This window comes from Ornithorhynchus anatinus, chromosome X2 (assembly GCF_004115215.2).
Source record: "Ornithorhynchus anatinus isolate Pmale09 chromosome X2, mOrnAna1.pri.v4, whole genome shotgun sequence".
Lineage (NCBI taxonomy): Eukaryota > Metazoa > Chordata > Mammalia > Monotremata > Ornithorhynchidae > Ornithorhynchus > Ornithorhynchus anatinus.
In genome coordinates this window covers 1,823,235-1,840,319 of record NC_041750.1, presented here as the reverse complement: position 1 = coordinate 1,840,319, position 17,085 = coordinate 1,823,235, and the positions used below count along the sequence as shown (strand labels likewise).

General features: G+C 44.1%; 3 protein-coding genes across 3 annotated transcripts; all 3 read left to right on the top strand.

The window, feature by feature from the left end:
* The first annotated feature begins 520 nt into the window (after nucleotides 1-520).
* Nucleotides 521-3,167, top strand: LOC100075989 (protocadherin beta-16-like). Its single transcript, XM_029053317.2, has one exon. The coding sequence runs from the start codon at nucleotides 538-540 to the stop codon at nucleotides 3,142-3,144; it is 2,607 nt and encodes an 868-aa protein (XP_028909150.1). The 5' UTR covers nucleotides 521-537; the 3' UTR covers nucleotides 3,145-3,167.
* Nucleotides 3,168-3,205: 38 nt separating this feature from the next.
* Nucleotides 3,206-6,823, top strand: LOC114807429 (protocadherin beta-16-like). Its single transcript, XM_029053322.2, has one exon. It carries the CDS (start codon nucleotides 4,200-4,202, stop codon nucleotides 6,588-6,590), a length of 2,391 nt encoding a protein of 796 aa, XP_028909155.1. The 5' UTR covers nucleotides 3,206-4,199; the 3' UTR covers nucleotides 6,591-6,823.
* A 229-nt stretch (nucleotides 6,824-7,052) lies between these two features.
* Nucleotides 7,053-16,431, top strand: LOC100076151 (protein dachsous-like). Its single transcript, XM_029053325.2, has 2 exons — nucleotides 7,053-10,336; nucleotides 12,575-16,431. Exons 1-2 carry the CDS (start codon nucleotides 7,916-7,918, stop codon nucleotides 15,020-15,022), a joined length of 4,869 nt encoding a protein of 1,622 aa, XP_028909158.1. The 5' UTR covers nucleotides 7,053-7,915; the 3' UTR covers nucleotides 15,023-16,431.
* The last annotated feature ends 654 nt before the right edge of the window (nucleotides 16,432-17,085 follow it).

The window sequence follows — 17,085 nt, the reverse complement described above, 5'->3', positions numbered from 1 at the left end:
GACACTAATTCCCCCTTCACCAGAGTCCCACGTTTTAGAGTATTTGGCCTGTTTCAAAGAGAATACCGTATGCTCAAAGACTGAAACCGACTCTCTGCCAATCCAAAGTGCAACCCTGCAGTGATTTCAAAACTTTTAAATTTCCTCATAATAAAAGAACACGGAAAATGAATAATACCTTGGTTTTGCTCCATGATTAGGCCTCTTAAATCGAGGGCTGCTTCTTTTTATCTTCTTCTTCCTTAAAAGAAATCTTCTTTGTATGTTATAGCAGAAGTTTGCTATTTTATCCATAAGTGCCATGGGTTAAGAAAGAGTCTGTAATTTCTCTACTTCCTAATAGTTTTCCTCCATGAACTTCATCAAAAAATCCGGCATTATTTCAGTAAATAAGGAAAAGTTTAATGGAGTATTGTTTGTGTCACACGAAGGTCTCTCATAAAAGGCTATGGTTACATTATTTCTTAGAGAAATGCATTCTCAATGGAGACACATGGTGGCGCAGTAGGATAAGAAAGCGCCGATAGGAAAGTGTCGATGCTGCGGACTCCATTATTCAGCGAAACAGAAGCTGGGGGAACGGGGAGCCTTTGTCAGTGGAGCTGGGAAAGCGTCTGTTTCTTCAGCAAGGGCTGTGAGCAGCACATTGGAGAGACTGAAAAAAGCAAGAACAATAAAAGATTCACTCGGAACCCGATATCCATTAGGAAGTTCTCTATTCATAGACATAAGGGAGCTTTCGCAGCAGGAACAATGGTGGCCCAAGGGGAGACTATCTGGCGGATAAGGCAAGTGGTGTTTCTTATTATTTTTCTTAATGCTCCGGAAGTCGAGTCGGATTCGGTTCGATATTCGGTACTGGAGGAAACGGAGAGCGGTTCTTTCGTGGCTAATGTGGCAAAGGACCTGGGGCTGGATATCGGGAATCTTTCTTCCAGGAAGGCTCGGATCGTTTCCAAGAAGGACAAACAGTATTTCCACCTCAACCGTAAAACGGGAGATTTACTAATAAAGGAGAAACTCGACCGGGAGGATTTATGCGGACAGAGAGAACCCTGCATTATGCATTTCCAAATTTTATTAGAAAATCCTTTTGAATTATATCCCGCTGATATAACAATAGGCGATATAAATGACCATTCTCCGGTGTTCCTAGACAAGGAAATAATTCTGAATATTCTGGAGAATAGTCCTGTGGGGACCGAATTCCCAATGGAAAGTGCACAGGATTTGGACGTAGGAAGCAATTGCCTCCAGAAATATACCATCAGCCCCAACTCCTATTTCCACATTAACACTCGCAGTCGCAATGATGGCAGGAAGTTTCCGGAGCTGGTTTTGGATAAAGCCCTGGATCGGGAAAGGGAGGCTGAGGTCCATTTAACAATCACGGCCCTCGATGGAGGATCTCCGCCCCGTTTCGGAACTGCTGAAGTCCACGTTCTTGTTGTGGACATTAACGACAACGCTCCTGAGTTCACTCAGATGATGTATGAGGTTCAGATTCCCGAAAACAGTCCTGTGGGCTCTTTGGTTTCCACGGTCACCGCTAATGATTTTGACGCAGGAATCAATGGGGAAGTATCGTACACATTTTTCCGTGCCTCCGAAGCAATTAGGAAAACCTTTCAAATAAATCCTATCTCGGGGGAAATTAAAATAATCGGACAATTGGATTTTGAAGAGAACCAGTCATATGAGGTGGATATCCAGGCCAAAGATGGCGGGGGCCTTTCTGGCAAAACCACTGTGCTTGTTCAGGTTATCGATATGAACGACAATACCCCTGAGATAACCATGTCCTCAGTAACCAGCCCCATTCCCGAAAACTCTCCCGAGACAGTAGTGGCTGTTTTCAGCATCAGAGACCAGGACTCTGGAGAAAACGGCAAAATGGTTTGCACCATTCAGGACGATCTACCTTTTGTCCTCAAACCGAAGTTGGAGAACTTCTATACCCTAGTGACGGACCGAGCCCTGGACAGAGAGAGCCAGTCCGAATACAATATCACTATCACTGTCATGGATCTGGGATCCCCGAGTCTCAAAACGGAGCAAAACATAACGGTGCTGATTTCTGACGTCAATGACAACCCCCCGGTATTTAATCAAACATTTTATACACTGTATGTTAGAGAAAACAACAGCCCCGCCCTGCACATCGGCAAAGTCCATGCCATAGACAGAGACTCAGGAGAGAACGCCAGGGTGTCCTACACCCTGCTGTCCCCCGAGAACGGAGACCTTCCCTTGCCTTCTTACATCTCCATCAACTCGGACAATGGCAATCTCTATGCTCTGAGATCCATGGATTACGAAGCCATTCGGGAGTTCCACTTTGCAGTCAGGGCGGTGGATAGCGGTTCCCCGGCCCTCAGCAGCCAGGCCATGGTCCGGGTGGGGGTCCTGGATGACAATGACAACAGTCCCTTCGTCCTGTACCCTCTGCAGAACGGCACCTCCCCCTGTAATGACCTGGTCCCCAGGTGGGCGGAGGCCGGTTACCTGGTGACCAAGGTAGTGGCGGTGGATGCAGATTCAGCTCAGAACTCTTGGCTTTCCTTCCAATTACTCAAAGCCACGGACCCTGGACTCTTTAGCGTGTGGCCCCACAATGGGGAAATCCGAACCTCTAGGCTCATCACCGACAGAGACTCCATCAAGCAGAAGCTTGTTGTCTTGGTGAAGGACCACGGGGATCCTCCTCTGTCCACCGCGGCCACTCTGCATGTGCTTCTGGTAGATGGCTTTTCGGAACCCTACTTACGGATCCCGGAAATACCAATGGACAATGAATCGGAAAACTCTATCACGGTGTATTTGGTCATTGCTCTGGCCTCTATTTCGTTTCTTTTCCTCTTCTCGTTGATCGCCTTCATCGTAGTGAGGCTGTGGAGCAGGAGGAGACACGCCGCTGATGCTGCCAGTCTGGGACCCGATGGCCATTTCCCGGGACATTTGGTGGATGTGAACGGCACCGGGACCCTGTCCCACAGTTATCGCTATGAGGTGTGTTTAACCACTGGGTCCGGGAACAGCGAGTTCAAATTTCTCAAACCTGTCATCCCCAGCCTCCCTGCTCAGGCAGCTATTAATAATCAGGAAGAAAATTCCTCATTTCGCAATAGTTTTGGCTTTAATTAGAAAGATCTCTTAGGGCGTATGCTTTCAGAAGGATCAGTTATATTCATTTTGATGGAATTTTCCACCATTTTAATTTCCAACGAATAGTAGTGTAGCTATTATTTTCTGTTAAAATTGTATCATAATTACAAATGTTGCTTATATCTTTCTCCTGTTACTCAAATATTTCTAGTCCAACCGATTATAGCTCTAATCTTTCGATTTGGGGACCAGATATGGTCTTTTTTGGGCAACTTTAACTCAATGATTGATTTGCTCCCCGATAAAAATCATGGTCTTTGGTTTTTAAGTAAAATTAGAATGAGATCAAACAACCTTGCTTCTGACTCAAACCGACATGTTCCCTTCCTAAAGGACCCCGGATGTTGTTGCCTCTAAACATCTTTATTCTTCTATCATAAGAAAAGAACCAAATATAGTAGTGCTGTCTAAGTTAGAAATGGATTGGGGCTGTTGTAATGGATAGTGGTTTTTTAAGTGCATTTTGGTGACAATATTGTCCTATTTAAAATGTAAGAGATACATTGCTTTGCTCTTCCCCGTTAACTACAAAAAAACCTATAATTTCACGTCTCCTTGCTTTTCTTATTTCTGAAGAAAAACAAAATCTAGACAAACGCCAATTATTGTTAAAATGTATTTAAACTGTATCTCAGAAAAGCACGGCTGCAAGAATCGAAGAAATACGAGGGAAGCACAAGTAGAGTAGTGAGCGAGACTTGTGAATGGGGCAACAATGTATATGAACAGTTTGTTGAGATAAATGAATTTTCAGAGAGGACGCGTGGTGGCGCTGCAGGATAAGAAGGAGTTTAAGAGAGAACTGCAGATGCTTTGGACTCCATTATTCAGCGAGACAGCAGCAGAGAAGCTGACAGAAACGGGGTAGATTTTTCAGCGGAGCTGGGGTAGGTTCGGGGTCTTCAGCAAGGGCCACAAGCAACACACTGAAAAGACTGGAAAACCCTGTTAGGAGTATTCAAGGTTCTGATTCCGTATTGCCGTGAAGAGATCTCATATTTGTGGAAATAAAGGACCTTTTCGCAGCAGGAACAATGGGAGCCAAAGGGGAGATAATTCGGCAGATAAGGCAAGTTGCACTTCTTATTATTTCCTTTAATATTTCGGAAATCGCGTCAGATTTGGTTCAGTATTCCGTACTGGAAGAAATGGAAAGTGGGTCCTTTGTGGCTAATGTGGCAAAGGACCTGGGACTGGATATTGGAGATCTGTTCGCCCGGGAGCCTCGGATCGTTTCCAAAGCTGACAAACCGAATTTTCATCTCAATCGTCAGACAGGGGATTTGTTCTTAAAGGAGAAACTCGACCGGGAAGGTTTGTGTGGTCAAAGCGAGTCCTGCGTGGTGCGTTTCCAAATATTATTGAAAAACCCTCTAGAGCTTTATCAGGCTGAGATTTCAGTGGATGACGTTAATGACCATTCTCCTGTTTTCCTGGACATTGATATGACTCTGAATATACTAGAGAATAGTCCTGTGGGGTCGGAATTCGAAATTCAAAGTGCGCAGGATTTTGACGTAGGAAAGAACAGCCTCCAGGAATATGTCATCAGCCCCAACTCCTATTTCCACATTTCCACACGCAATCAAAGTGACGGCCAGAAATTCCCAGAACTGGTGTTGGATAAAGCATTGGATCGGGAAGAGCAGGCTGAAATCCATTTAACCATCACGGCCCTGGATGGCGGGACTCCACCTAGGTCTGGAACTGCTAAAGTTCACGTTTTTGTTGTGGATGTTAATGACAATGCCCCTGAGTTCTCTCAAAAACGGTATGAGGTTCAGATTCCCGAAAACAGTCCTCTGGGCTCAGTGGCTACAGCTGTCTCCGCCAGTGATTTTGACGTAGGCGTCAATGGAGAAATAGCGTACATGTTTTTCCATGCCTCAGAAGAAATTCGTAGAACCTTTCAAATTAATCTAAATTCTGGGGAAATTCGAGTAATAGGACCATTGGATTTTGAGACTAAACAATCATACGAGGTCCATGTTCAAGCCAAAGATGGAGGGGGACTTTCTGGCAAGTGCACTGTCCGTTTTCAAGTGGCTGACATCAACGACAACACTCCTGAGCTCACCATATCGTCAGTAATCAGCCCCATCCCTGAGAATGATCCCGAGACCGTGGTGGCTATTTTCAGCATATCAGATCGCGACTCCGGAAACAACGGTAGAATGGTTTGCTCCATACAAGAGGATCTGCCTTTCATTCTCAAACCGACGTTCGAGAATTTTTACACCCTGGTGACGGACCGACCCCTGGACAGAGAGAGCCAGTCCCAATACAACGTTACCATCACTGTCACCGATATGGGATCTCCGAGCCTCAAAACGGAGCAAAACATAATTGTCCTGATATCTGATGTCAATGACAACCCCCCTATGTTCAATCAAACATCCTATACCCTTTATATCCGGGAAAACAACAGTCCCGCCTTGCATATAGGCAGTGTTTGTGCCGTGGACAGCGACTCGGGACTGAACGCCAGAGTGACCTACACCCTGTTGTCCCCGGAGTCCGGCGACCTTCCCCTGCCCTCCTACGTCTCCGTCAACTCGGACAATGGTAATGTCTATGCCCTGAGATCCATAGATCACGAAGCCATTCGGGAGTTCCAATTTGCAGTAAGGGCGGTTGACGGCGGTTCCCCAGCCCTGAGCAGCCAGGCGGTGGTTCGAGTGATGGTCCTGGATGACAATGACAACAGTCCCTTCGTCCTGTACCCTCTGCAGAACGGCACCGCCCCCTGCAATGACTTGGTCCCCAGATGGGCGGAGGCTGGCTACCTGGTGACCAAGGTGGTGGCTGTAGACGCAGATTCAGCTCAGAACTCGTGGCTTTCCTATCAGCTGCTCAAGGCTACGGACCCTGGGCTCTTCAGCGTGTGGTCCCACAACGGGGAAGTCCGAACCACGAGGGTCATCACCGACCGAGACCCCGTCAGGCAGAGACTCATTGTCCTGGTGAAGGACCATGGGGATCCGCCTCTGTCCACTGCAGCCACTCTTCATGTGCTTCTGGTGGACGGCTTTTCGGAACCCTACTTAAGGCTCCCCGAAGTACAGATGGACAGTGAACCGGAGGACTCTCTCACGGTGTATCTTGTTATTGCTCTGGCCTCTGTCTCATTCCTTTTCCTCTTCTCGGTGATCGTCTTTATCACCATGAAATTGTGGAGCAGGAGGAGAAAGACCTCAGATGCGGCCAGCCTGGGTCCCGAAGGCCTTTTTCCCGGGCATTTGGTAGATGTGAATGGCACCGGGACTCTGTCCCATAGTTACCGCTATGAGGTTTGTTTATCTACTGGTTCCGGAACCAGCGAGTTCCAGTTTCTCAAGCCAGTCATCCCCAGCCTCCATGCTCAGGATGCTGGAAATCATCAGGAAGAAAATCCGTCATTTCGCAATAGTTTTGGCTTTAATTAGGAAGAACTCCTAGAATGAGTGCTTTCAGGAGGAATGATTGTGTTCATTTGTTTGTATTTTTCCATCATTTTTATTTCCAACATTAGTAGTGTTATGTTTTAGGTTACAAATTTTATAAATCTTTATAAAATTTTCTCGTATATTTCTACTCTAAAGCAAATATTTGCAGTCCAACCATGCATTTTTGGAATTAAGGACCAGAAAAGGGTCATTAAACAACTTTCAGACACTTATTTGTTCTCACTTGGAAATTCCTGATGTTTTACTTTTGATGTATTCGGGAGAATAAATAGAGAAGCAGCTTGGCCTGTTGGATAGAGAAAGAGCCTAGAAGTGAGAAGGACTTAGTTCTAATCCCACCTTCGGCATTTATTTACTGTGTGACTGTGGGCAAGTCACTTAACTTCTATGTGCCTCAGTTACCTCATCTGTAAAATGGAGAATAAAACTGAGCCTTATGTGGGACATGGACCATGACCAAGCTGATTAGCTTGGATCTACTCCAGCGTTTAGTTCGGTGACTGACACATAGTAAGCGTTTAACCAATACCATAAAAGTGACCTGCCCTCTAACTCAAACTGGGATTTTCTCTGACTTTTGGAACTAAAATATCCCCTTCAAAAACCTCAGTCTTCGATCGCAAGAAGAAAATTCAGTTAAGGGGTAGTGGCTGGGTATGTTTTAAGAAAAAAACCTACTTTTTTTTAAAGATTTATTTTGGCTGAAACATTTCTTCGTCTAGTTATGAGGACCATTTATAACTTTGTTAATCTCTGCTGGACATGGTTAGTGCTTTTGGAAAGTTTTAAAAAAACACCAGATTAAAAAAAATGCAACCTCACGTTTCATTCTTTTTAACAAAAACCGGATTCACTTGCTTACTAGAGGAATTTTAGGTTTTGTCAAAATGTATATATCCTGGATTTGCTCACATTAAGTCAGAAAAGCAAGCTTACAAGCATCGTAAAGATCTAAAGGAACAAAAATGGACAATCAAGCGAGACCTTGAATTGAGAAATTTGGTGAGTTTCCTGAGAGAAAATAATTTTCGGTATGAACGCGTGGTGGCGCTGCAGGATAAGAAGGAGAAGATCGAGAACTGCAGATGCCTCGGTCTCCATTATTCATCGAAAGAGCGGCAGAGGGGACTGAAAGAAACGGTGCGTCTTTGTCAGCAGTGCTGGGAAAGGGTCGGACTCTTCATCAAAGGCTGCTAACAGTACATTTAAAAATTGGAAAACCTCGATAGGAGCTTCACCTGGTCTCGGGTTGCCGTTGACGGTTCCATATCTGTGGGAATAAGCGGGTTTTTACAGCAGAAACAATGGGAGCCAAAGGAGGGACTATTCGGCAGATAAGGCAAGTTGCTTTTCTTCTTATTTCTTTTAATATTTCGGAAGTCGTGTCGGATTCAGTTCAGTATTCGGTATTGGAGGAATCGGAGAGCGGTTCTTTTGTGGCTAACGTGGCAAAGGACTTCGGGCTTAATATCAGGGATCTCTCTGCCCGGGAAGCTCGGATCGTTTCCAAAGGTGACAAATCTTATTTCCACCTCAACCGCCAGACGGGGGATTTGCTGTTAAATGAGAAACTCGACCGGGAGGTCCTATGTGGGCAGAAGGAGCACTGTGTTGTAAATTTTCAAATTTTACTGGAAAATCCTTTAGAATTTTATCGAGCTGAGGTAGCAGTGGGCGATATAAACGACAATTCTCCGGTGTTTCTGGACAAGAAAGTAACTTTGAATATACCAGAGAATACTCCTGTGGGAACGGAGTTTAAAATGCAAAGTGCCCAGGATATAGACGTTGGGAATAATAGCCTCCAAGCCTACAGCATCAGCTCGACTTCCTATTTCCACATTAAGACTCGCAGTCGCAGTGACGGCAGGAAATTCCCGGAGCTGGTATTGGATAAAACGCTGGATCGGGAGCAGCAAGCTGAATTCCATCTAACTATCACGGCTCTGGATGGCGGGTCTCCGCCCAGATCCGGAACTGCCGAGATTCACGTTCTTGTCGTGGACATTAATGACAACGCCCCTGAGTTCACTCAACTGCGTTATGAGGTTCAGATTCCTGAAAATAGTCCCGAGGGATCACTAGTTTCCATTGTCTCCGCTCAAGATTCGGATGCAGGAAACTATGGGGAAGTTAAATACACGTTTTTCCATGCCTCCGAAGAAATTCGCCATAGTTTTGAAATAAATCCAGTATCGGGGGAAATTCGAGTAGTAGGAAAATTGGATTTTGAGTTTAGACAGTCGTACGAGATCGAAATTGAAGCAAGAGATGGTGGGGGCCTCTCTGGTAAATGTATTCTTTTAGTTCAGGTCATTGATGAGAACGACAATTCGCCCGCCATCACTATGTCGTCAATTACAAGCCCTATCCCCGAGAACTCGCCTGAAACTGTGGTCGCCCTTTTCAGTATTAGAGATCTAGACTCCGGGGACAACGGCAAAATGGTTTGCTCAATACAGGAAGATCTGCCTTTCATTCTCAAACAAACGTTCGAGAACTTCTACACTCTGGTGACGGACCGAGCCCTGGATAGAGAGGGACAATCCGAATACAACGTCACCATCACTGTCACGGATTTGGGTTCCCCCAGCCTCAAAACGGAGCAAAATATTACGGTGCTGATATCTGATGTCAATGATAACCCTCCGGTGTTCAATCAAACATCATACACGTTGTATGTGCGGGAAAACAACAGCCCCGCTCTGCATATCGGCAGTGTACATGGTATGGACAGAGATTCTGGACAGAATGCCAGGGTGACCTACTCCCTCCTGCCCTCCAAGGCCCATGAACTTCCCCTGACTTCTTTCATCTCCATCAACTCGCACAATGGTAATCTCTACGCTCTGAGATCCATGGATTACGAAGCCATTCGGGAGTTCCAGTTTGAAGTGAGAGCGGTTGACGGCGGTTCCCCTGCCCTGAGCAGCCAGGCGATGGTCCGGCTGGTGGTTCTGGATGATAATGACAACAGTCCCTTCATCCTGTACCCTCTGCAGAACGGCACCGCTCCCTGCAATGACCTGGTCCCCAGATGGGCGGAGGCCGGCTACCTGGTGACCAAGGTGGTGGCAGTAGACGCGGACTCTGCTCAGAACTCTTGGCTTTCCTTCCAGCTGCTCAAGGCCACGGACCCTGGACTCTTCAGCGTGTGGCCCCACAATGGTGAAGTCCGAACCACGAGGCTCATCACCGATCGAGACGCCATCAAGCAGAGACTCATTGTCCTGGTGAAGGACCACGGGGAGCCTCCTCTGTCCACCTCGGCTACTCTGCATGTATTTCTGGTGGACGGCTTTTCAGAACCCTATTTACGGCTCCCGGAAGTACCTAGGGAAGATGAGCCTGAGGACTCCCTCACGATGTACTTAGTCATTGCTCTGGTGTCCATCTCATTCCTTTTCCTCTTCTCGGTGATCGTCTTCATTGTAGTGAGGCTGTGGAACAGGAGAAAAGAACCCGCCAATGCCCCCAGCCTGGGCACTGATGGCCATTTCCCGGGACATTTGGTGGATGTGAACGGCACCGGGACCCTGTCCCACAGTTACCGCTATGAGGTGTGTTTAACCACTGGGTCCGGGAACAGTGAGTTCCAGTTTCTCAAACCCGTTATTCCCAGCTTCCCGGCTCAGGGCGCCTTCAAGGATGCTCAAGATAGTTCCCCCTGCCGACAGAGTTTAGTTTTGAGTAACGGACCGGAATCTTTTCCAGTGCAAAATTGGCCCTAACACAAATTTTTCCTTTAAAGCGATAAAATGGCTAACCAGGTGGTTTATTAATTTGATTTCCCATTTTAAAAATAGATTTTCTCAACACTCATGATTAGGATTGTTATTTTTGTCAATGCATGAGAAAATTTCGAAGGATTGCATATACTTGGATAGTATTGTTCATTGAATGATTTCTAATGTTTGTGTCCAAGGAAAATTGAAATGTCTTTCTGTCCTTTTATTTCAATAAACTACACTACTGAAAATGTATCTATTATAGAAAAATTCCCAAATGTGATTTGTCATCCACAAATATTTTTTCTTTTACTTCGTGATCACTCAGGATATTTATACTTTTGATCACTAATTCTTTTTCTATTTCTTTTGCGTTTTAACATTTTATGATTTTATGTCTTGACAAAACCACCTTTAGATTTTGGAAAAGAAATATTTATTGACTTGCTTCCAATTGCCATAAAGAATGGTTGTCTTTGGTTTGGACTTGGACATTACTGTATTTCCATAATTATTTGAAACCATGTGTTTCTGGAAATACAACTTCTTTACCATCTATTTATTTTATTTTGAGTTCTGCATTAACTGTATTTTGCCATCCCAAGACAAGGCAAATAATTCTTTTGCAGTCCTCATGTTAAAGACCTTCTATAGAAAATGAAATTTCAGTCAAGGTAACTGGGTAAATATAAGTAAGAATTCTTGAGTTTTATCAGTTAAATGAGAATGACTTCCAATTTACTCTTGAAAGATTGATTTTCCATATGTCCCCATTTTTTTCAAAAGCAATAGGGGTGAATCATCAATACCAATATTTTAATAAGTGCTCTCTCTGTGACCTCGGGGAAGTCATTTAATTGCTCCGTGCCTCAGTTACCTCCTCTGTAAAATGAGGTTTAAGACTGTAAGTCCCATTTGGGACAGGGAGTGTGTCCATCTTGATTTGATTGCATTTACCCCAGTGCTTAGAACAGTACTTGACACATAGTAAGCAGTTACAAATACCATCATCATCATCATCATCTCTCTGATGGGTGCATAACATTTTTAAGAATTCCTGCTTTCTAATAATTTCGATCTAAGACTATGCTGATTTGGACAGAATTTTACGTTTAATAAATAAATAACAAAAGGCGATGAGGGAGTCTCCCATCAGGAAAGATGAACAGCATTGGTCCTGAGAAGTCAGCACCAAGAACCTGTTTGAAGGAGTTGATGACTGTGCTAGTGGCTTGTATTAACATCACCTGCACCCTCTCGTCCCTGCCTATCATGTTCCCGTTGAGACTCCCGTTGGAGTGCAACAAGCAAGAAGATGGATAGGGCTGCAGCACACTCCAAAATGTGTGTGCGATCTTCACCCACATTAGACTCTTCACTGCCTTTGTTTTAGTTTGGATAGGGAAGCTGACAGCAGAACAGGTCCAGAAGATATACATACTTTGAAATGGCAACCTGTTCACATTTTCTCCGATGAGTGAAGGAAGCTTTGGAGTCTTTTCACATAAATACAGCCATAGTGGAGTTAGTGCTGCAAAGACTGCTGAATCTCACATGAACTAGCTGGTTATTTTGGCTAAGGAAAGTGAGGACCTCTCCGGATATTGAGAAGTCCTAGTCCAGATGTTCGGCGTGAATGACAACTTTTCTCACATAACTTCCACCTTCCTAGACAGCCTCGTCCCTGAGGATTCCTTTACAGAGACAGTGGTGGGTCTTATTTGTGTCAGGGATGTTGACTCTTTATGTTGAAACCCAGATAACTTGCCCTGGTTTTAAAATAAACCTTTAAAAATTCACACACCCTTTTGATCACCCTATGGTCCAGGAATCGAGTCTTATTCTTCGTGGGTATAAAATGAGATAGTTGATGTGAAAGTGCCTTAGAAAACACACTTTTTAAATGGTTTCGAAATACTAGACATTATTATGATGTTATTCGGCTTTCCTCAATTGCAACACTTGGTGGTGCTGTTGGCCAGGATGATGCCGAAATGAAATTGCGAAGTCTGAGAGACGACTAGCCTCATTCCTTCTCGGGGAAGCAGATGTGCGGGAGGGTTATTACGGACCTGGCTAAATCCTCCGCCGTATTTGGGAATACCGTCATAACTGGAATCCGAGTAGTGCAATCAAAGGGCTTTCCCTCCGCCTTCTTGTATTTGGAATCGTTCCTTTCTGCAGAGAGAGAGAGAGAGAGAGAGTGAGGTGAGCGCTTGGGTTAGCTGGCGGTGAGGGAAGCAGAAGAAGGAAATGGCTCCAGTGCTGCAGAGAAAGATAAGGCAAGTTTCTTTTCTCTATATTTTTGTCTTTCTGGAAGCGTGTGCGGCATCTGAGACGCTTCGGTATTCCGTGGCGGAAGAAATGGCGAGCGGCTCCTTTGTGGCCAATATAGCAAAGGACCTGGGGCTGGATGAGACTTCGCTGTCCTCCCGGAAGGCTCGGATTGTGGTGGAGGGTGGCAGAGAACCTTTTCTCTTAGACTTGAACAGTGGGACTCTGGTAATTAAAGACAATATAGACCGGGAGGAACTATGCGGGCAAGTGGAACAGTGCGTGATCCATTTTGAGCTCCTACTTCAAAACCCGTTGCATTTTTTTCGCGTTCAAGTGGAGGTTTCTGATATCAATGATCATTCGCCTGTGTTCTCAGAGGAGGAGCAAATTTTAAAGATACCTGAATCGACGAATATTGGGGCTCGTTTCCCCTTAGAAAATGCCCAGGATTTAGATGTAGGGAATAATAGCCTCCGGGTGTATACACTCTCTCCGACTAGTGAACAGTTTGATTTACTCACCGGAGAGCAGAGCGATGGCAGGAAATATGCGGAATTGGTATTGGCAAAGTCTCTGGATCGTGAGGAACATCCAGAACTCCACTTCCTGCTCACGGCTGTGGATGGTGGGTCCCCTCCCAGGTCTGGTACCATTAAGGTCCACATTATTGTCCTGGATGCGAATGACAACGCCCCCGTGTTCTCTCAGCCGCTTTACAGAGCACTGGTTCTAGAAAACAGTTCGGAAAATACCTTAGTTACCACGGTGTCCGCCACTGACTTAGACGAAGGGAGTCATGGAGACGTGTTCTACTCATTCAGTCAGAGCGCAGGGAAGGTGTCCAGAACGTTCAGCATTCATCCCGTGACGGGTGAAATCCGAATCACTAAACCTCTGGATTTTGAAATGAACGAGAAATATGAGTTTAACGTTCGTGCAACCGACGGCGGGGGTCTTTCCTCACATTGCAAAGTCTTGGTCAACGTCGGGGATGTGAATGACAACTCGCCGGAGGTGGTAGTGACCTCCCTGACCAGCCCGCTACCAGAGGATGCTCTTCCCGGGACAGTGGTGGCCCTTTTTAATGTCCGAGATCGAGATTCAGGTGATTTCGGGAGAACAAGCTGCTCTATCCAGAATGATATTCCGTTTGTGCTCAAACCGACCTTCAACAATTACTTCGAGTTGATAACAGACGCAGCCTTGGACAGGGAGAGCATTTCCAACTATAACATTACCATCACGGCCGTGGATTTGGGCTCTCCCAGCCTCACCACTCTGGAAACTATTAAGGTGCAAATATCGGACATCAATGATAACCCTCCCAAGTTCAATCAAACATCCTACCGAATGCACGTGACTGAAAACAACAGGCCATCTCTGATGATCGGCAGTGTGAACGCCATCGATTCGGATTCGGGATCGAATGCTAAAGTGACATATGCTATTTTGCTGGGGTCTGAATACTTCTCCCCTTTTATCTCCATCAATTCGGAAAATGGTAACTTGTATGTCCTGAAGACTTTTGATTATGAAGAAGTGAAAGCTCTCCAGGTTACTGTGCAAGCTTCTGACTCTGGTTTCCCTGCCAAGAGCTCAACCGTCACCGTTCATGTCTGCATCGTGGACGAGAACGACAACGCCCCGGTTATATTATACCCGCTGCAGAACTCCTCCGCATCTTACAGTGACCTGGTCCCCAGGACGGCGGAAGCCGGTTACTTGGTGACGAAAGTGGTCGCCGTCGATGGGGACTCGGGGCAGAATTCTTGGCTCTCCTACCAACTTCTTCAGACAACAGCCCCTGGACTCTTCACCATAGTCCCTCACAATGGAGAAGTGAGAACCAAGAGGTCTGTCACAGAGAGAGATGCCATGAAGCAGCAAGTTGTCATCCTGGTTCGAGACAATGGCAAGCCATCCCAGGCCACTCGCGCCACACTGACTATTCTTTTGGTGAATGGTTTCTCGGACGTCCATGTGCAAGTCCCAGACTTTTCTCAGGAAGAAAAGCAGGACGACCCTTTGACGATGTATTTAGTCATTTCATTGGCTTTAATTTCCTTTCTCTTTTTGGTGTCTGTAACGATCTTTATAGTAATCAAGACGTGTCAAAGAAAACAAACGAAGGAAAGATACAGCCCCGCTTCTGGTCACTTTTATGATCCCAGCGATTTTCGAAATAGTTTGATAGACATGGGAGGCACTGGGAGACTCTCACAATCTTATCAGTATGAAGTCTGTTTGACAACTGGCTCCGGGAATAGCGAATTCAAGTTCCTCAAACCCATTATTCCCAGCCTCCCGGTTCAGCACGGAAATACTGAATTGTGCGCAGACAGAAATCAGGATCTCCAGCGTACCAATCAGGTTGAGGCAAGGAAAGGGATGGCTCAATTGAAATAGTTTGGACGTATCAGAGAACAACTGCCTTTTTTCTTGATCCTTACTTTTTCCTCATATCAGCAGTTGTCAACATATGGGGTAGGAAGAATTTTGCAGAGTTAGTAAATCTATTTACTCTCCATCCTTCTTATATCCTCTCACTTGATTTTCTTAAATATATTGAAGTGTCATGTGTGTAAACAATAGTTTCACTTTTAAATATGTTGAAAGAGTATCTATATCCTAAATGAATGCCAATGATGAGTTAAAATGGAAATTAACCTTCATATTTTTTGATTTGCCTAAATATGTTTAATGGTGTCTACCAAGTCTATTGTATTGTACTATCCCAAATACTTAGTACAGTGCTGTGCACACAATAAATGCTAAGTAAATACCACTGATTGTTTGATTGATCATCAGGGGAAATTAAATGCTAAATAATTCAACCAGAGAGCATCCATGTATGGGGAGAGAATAATATGAATAAAACACAAAAATTGTAGAAAGTAAGAGTATTTGCACAAAGGGAAAATTCAGAAATTTCACACATTCAGAGGTCATTGTGGCATTTGAACCAAACAAGATAAACAAAACAAAATAAAACAGCATTTTCAGTATATCTCCTTTAACTATCCTAAAGCTTAGCTCAGTGTTTTACACATAGCAAGAACTTAATCAATGCTATCATTATTGTTAAGAATTTAAATGTATATTTTCTCCTTTTACCCATCTCTAGTATCAGCAGTTCCAACAATAAGAATGTCAATAGAAAAATATATAGTTCTGGTCTGTTGAGTGAGAGAATGTCCTTAGTTTTGAGTCGTGATTAAGTAAAATTCAATAGCTTTCATGATCTTTCTCTTCTTAATTTTTTTTAACAATTAAATCCTACTTTCAGCTTCAATCAAGAGTACACTCCTGAGGAATATTTGGGACATAATATTTAAATATACTAGATATTCATGCTTGGTTGATTGAACCTGCAAGTTGAAATTGACAACTGATTTTGTCAAGTACAAAAACTGAATTAACAGATTTAATTTCACTATTGAATGTAAATATTTTATATACTAAGTTAATAAAGTTGTTGCATTTTATGATAAAATTATATAATGCTGAAGTGTTTTAAAGTTTTGAGTTCCAAGTGTTTTTTGAAACGTGGTGAATAACATGTACTTCTCGGGATATCTGGATGCTTCTTGACAAAATGAGTGAAACAATTTAGCAGAAATTGTATACCTATGTAGATAGACTATTTAACGTCCTCCAGTAAGATGATCCAGGAAGGGATTTTAAACCCTAAAAACAGCCCAAACCTAATCCAATGGATGATGGAGTTGATAAATGGAAAAAAGATCGAGAATTGGACACCTTTAGTGTCACTCCTTGTATGTTCCTGAAAAAATAAAGCATTTCTCCACAATAAATCTGGTGTCCAGTTTTGATGTCTATTGCGGCATGCTTCGGGAACTTGACTCTTAAATGGCTAATTTACCAATTCTGGAAACTTATTTCTGATATACAAATGAAATTCTATCACGGGGAAGCAGAATTGCCTAGTGGAAAGAGTTGGGAAACAAGAGACCTGGGTTACAATTCTAGCTCTGCAACTGGCTTAACTGCTGAGGGGCTCAGTTTCCTCATCTGCAAATGGGGTTAAAATAGATTCTGAGCTCCATGTGGAACAAGGGCTGTGTCCAGTTTCATAACCTTGTGTCTACCCCAAAGATGGTTTAATAAATTACGGAACTAATCCCCACCAACTTGGTCATGTTTATCCAACCATATCCTTCACCACTCCTGTGTATATAGGTTCATTTATCCAATTTAGTTATCCATTTTTACTTTTGTTTAAACCATTTATGTCTATATCTTTACTCTTGTTTCTATTCTCTTCCTAAAATGTAACTGTCTGCCTTCTTCCCTTAGATTGGAAACTCCTCAAGAGCAAGGTTAAGGTCTTCTATTTTTTATTGTATTTTTAATGCTTAAGGCTGGAGTCTCTTATTAGGGATGACACATTAGCCTAGAGCTTGAGACTTCAGGAATGAGAACCTGTATTAAGGAATTGATTATAGTGA